Below are 556 nucleotides of genomic sequence, written 5' to 3' on the forward strand. Positions count from 1 at the left end.
CTTTCCCCCCCCCCTTTCATTTTTTTTTTCCTTTCTCCAATTATATGGGTGTAATGCAAGACCCTGGGTCCTCCTCTGGGTGCTACCATGTCAGGGACGGGCACGAGGCTGAGCTCGACGGCGCAATGCTCGGCAGGCAGGGACACAGGCAAGAGCAGCGTGTGTAAACAGTAACGAGAAAGCTTTGATAATAACAACAAAAATAAAAATAAAAGGCCCTTTAACAGGCCGAAGAGAGGGAGCACACCCGTACTGGAGTGAAAAATGACCCCCTTCCTTGCAAAAATATAATAATCGTCCCTAACCAGAAGGAAGAAACTAGGTACATTCTCTCGATGGGATACCCAGAAGGTCTCTAGGATTTCTCCACCCGAAAGTGCATCCCGGTGCCAGCGTGGCACCCGTCAGAGTGGCGTGTACTGGTTGTCGATGGCGCGGACGTGGCCCCGGCCCGGCGCCTCCGCCTCGTAGTCCGAATCGCGGGGCCAGGGGGCCGGGGGTGCCCCGCTGGGGCGCAGGCTCTGCACCAGCTCGGCCGGCGGGGGCGCCCGGTGGG

General features: G+C 57.6%; 1 protein-coding gene across 1 annotated transcript in view; it reads right to left on the reverse strand.

The window, feature by feature from the left end:
- Nucleotides 1–556, reverse strand: part of SH2B3 (SH2B adaptor protein 3) — a 26,194-nt gene that overhangs the window by 2,995 nt on the left and 22,643 nt on the right. The window contains 1 exon segment of the mRNA XM_035890467.1: nt 327–554. Within this exon segment, the coding sequence (XP_035746360.1) occupies nt 405–554 (150 nt within the window). The 3' untranslated portion in view covers nt 327–404.

Source organism: Egretta garzetta, unplaced genomic scaffold (genome assembly GCF_000687185.1).
Source record: "Egretta garzetta isolate BGI_Z169 unplaced genomic scaffold, ASM68718v1 scaffold343, whole genome shotgun sequence".
In the NCBI taxonomy this organism is placed as follows: domain Eukaryota; kingdom Metazoa; phylum Chordata; class Aves; order Pelecaniformes; family Ardeidae; genus Egretta; species Egretta garzetta.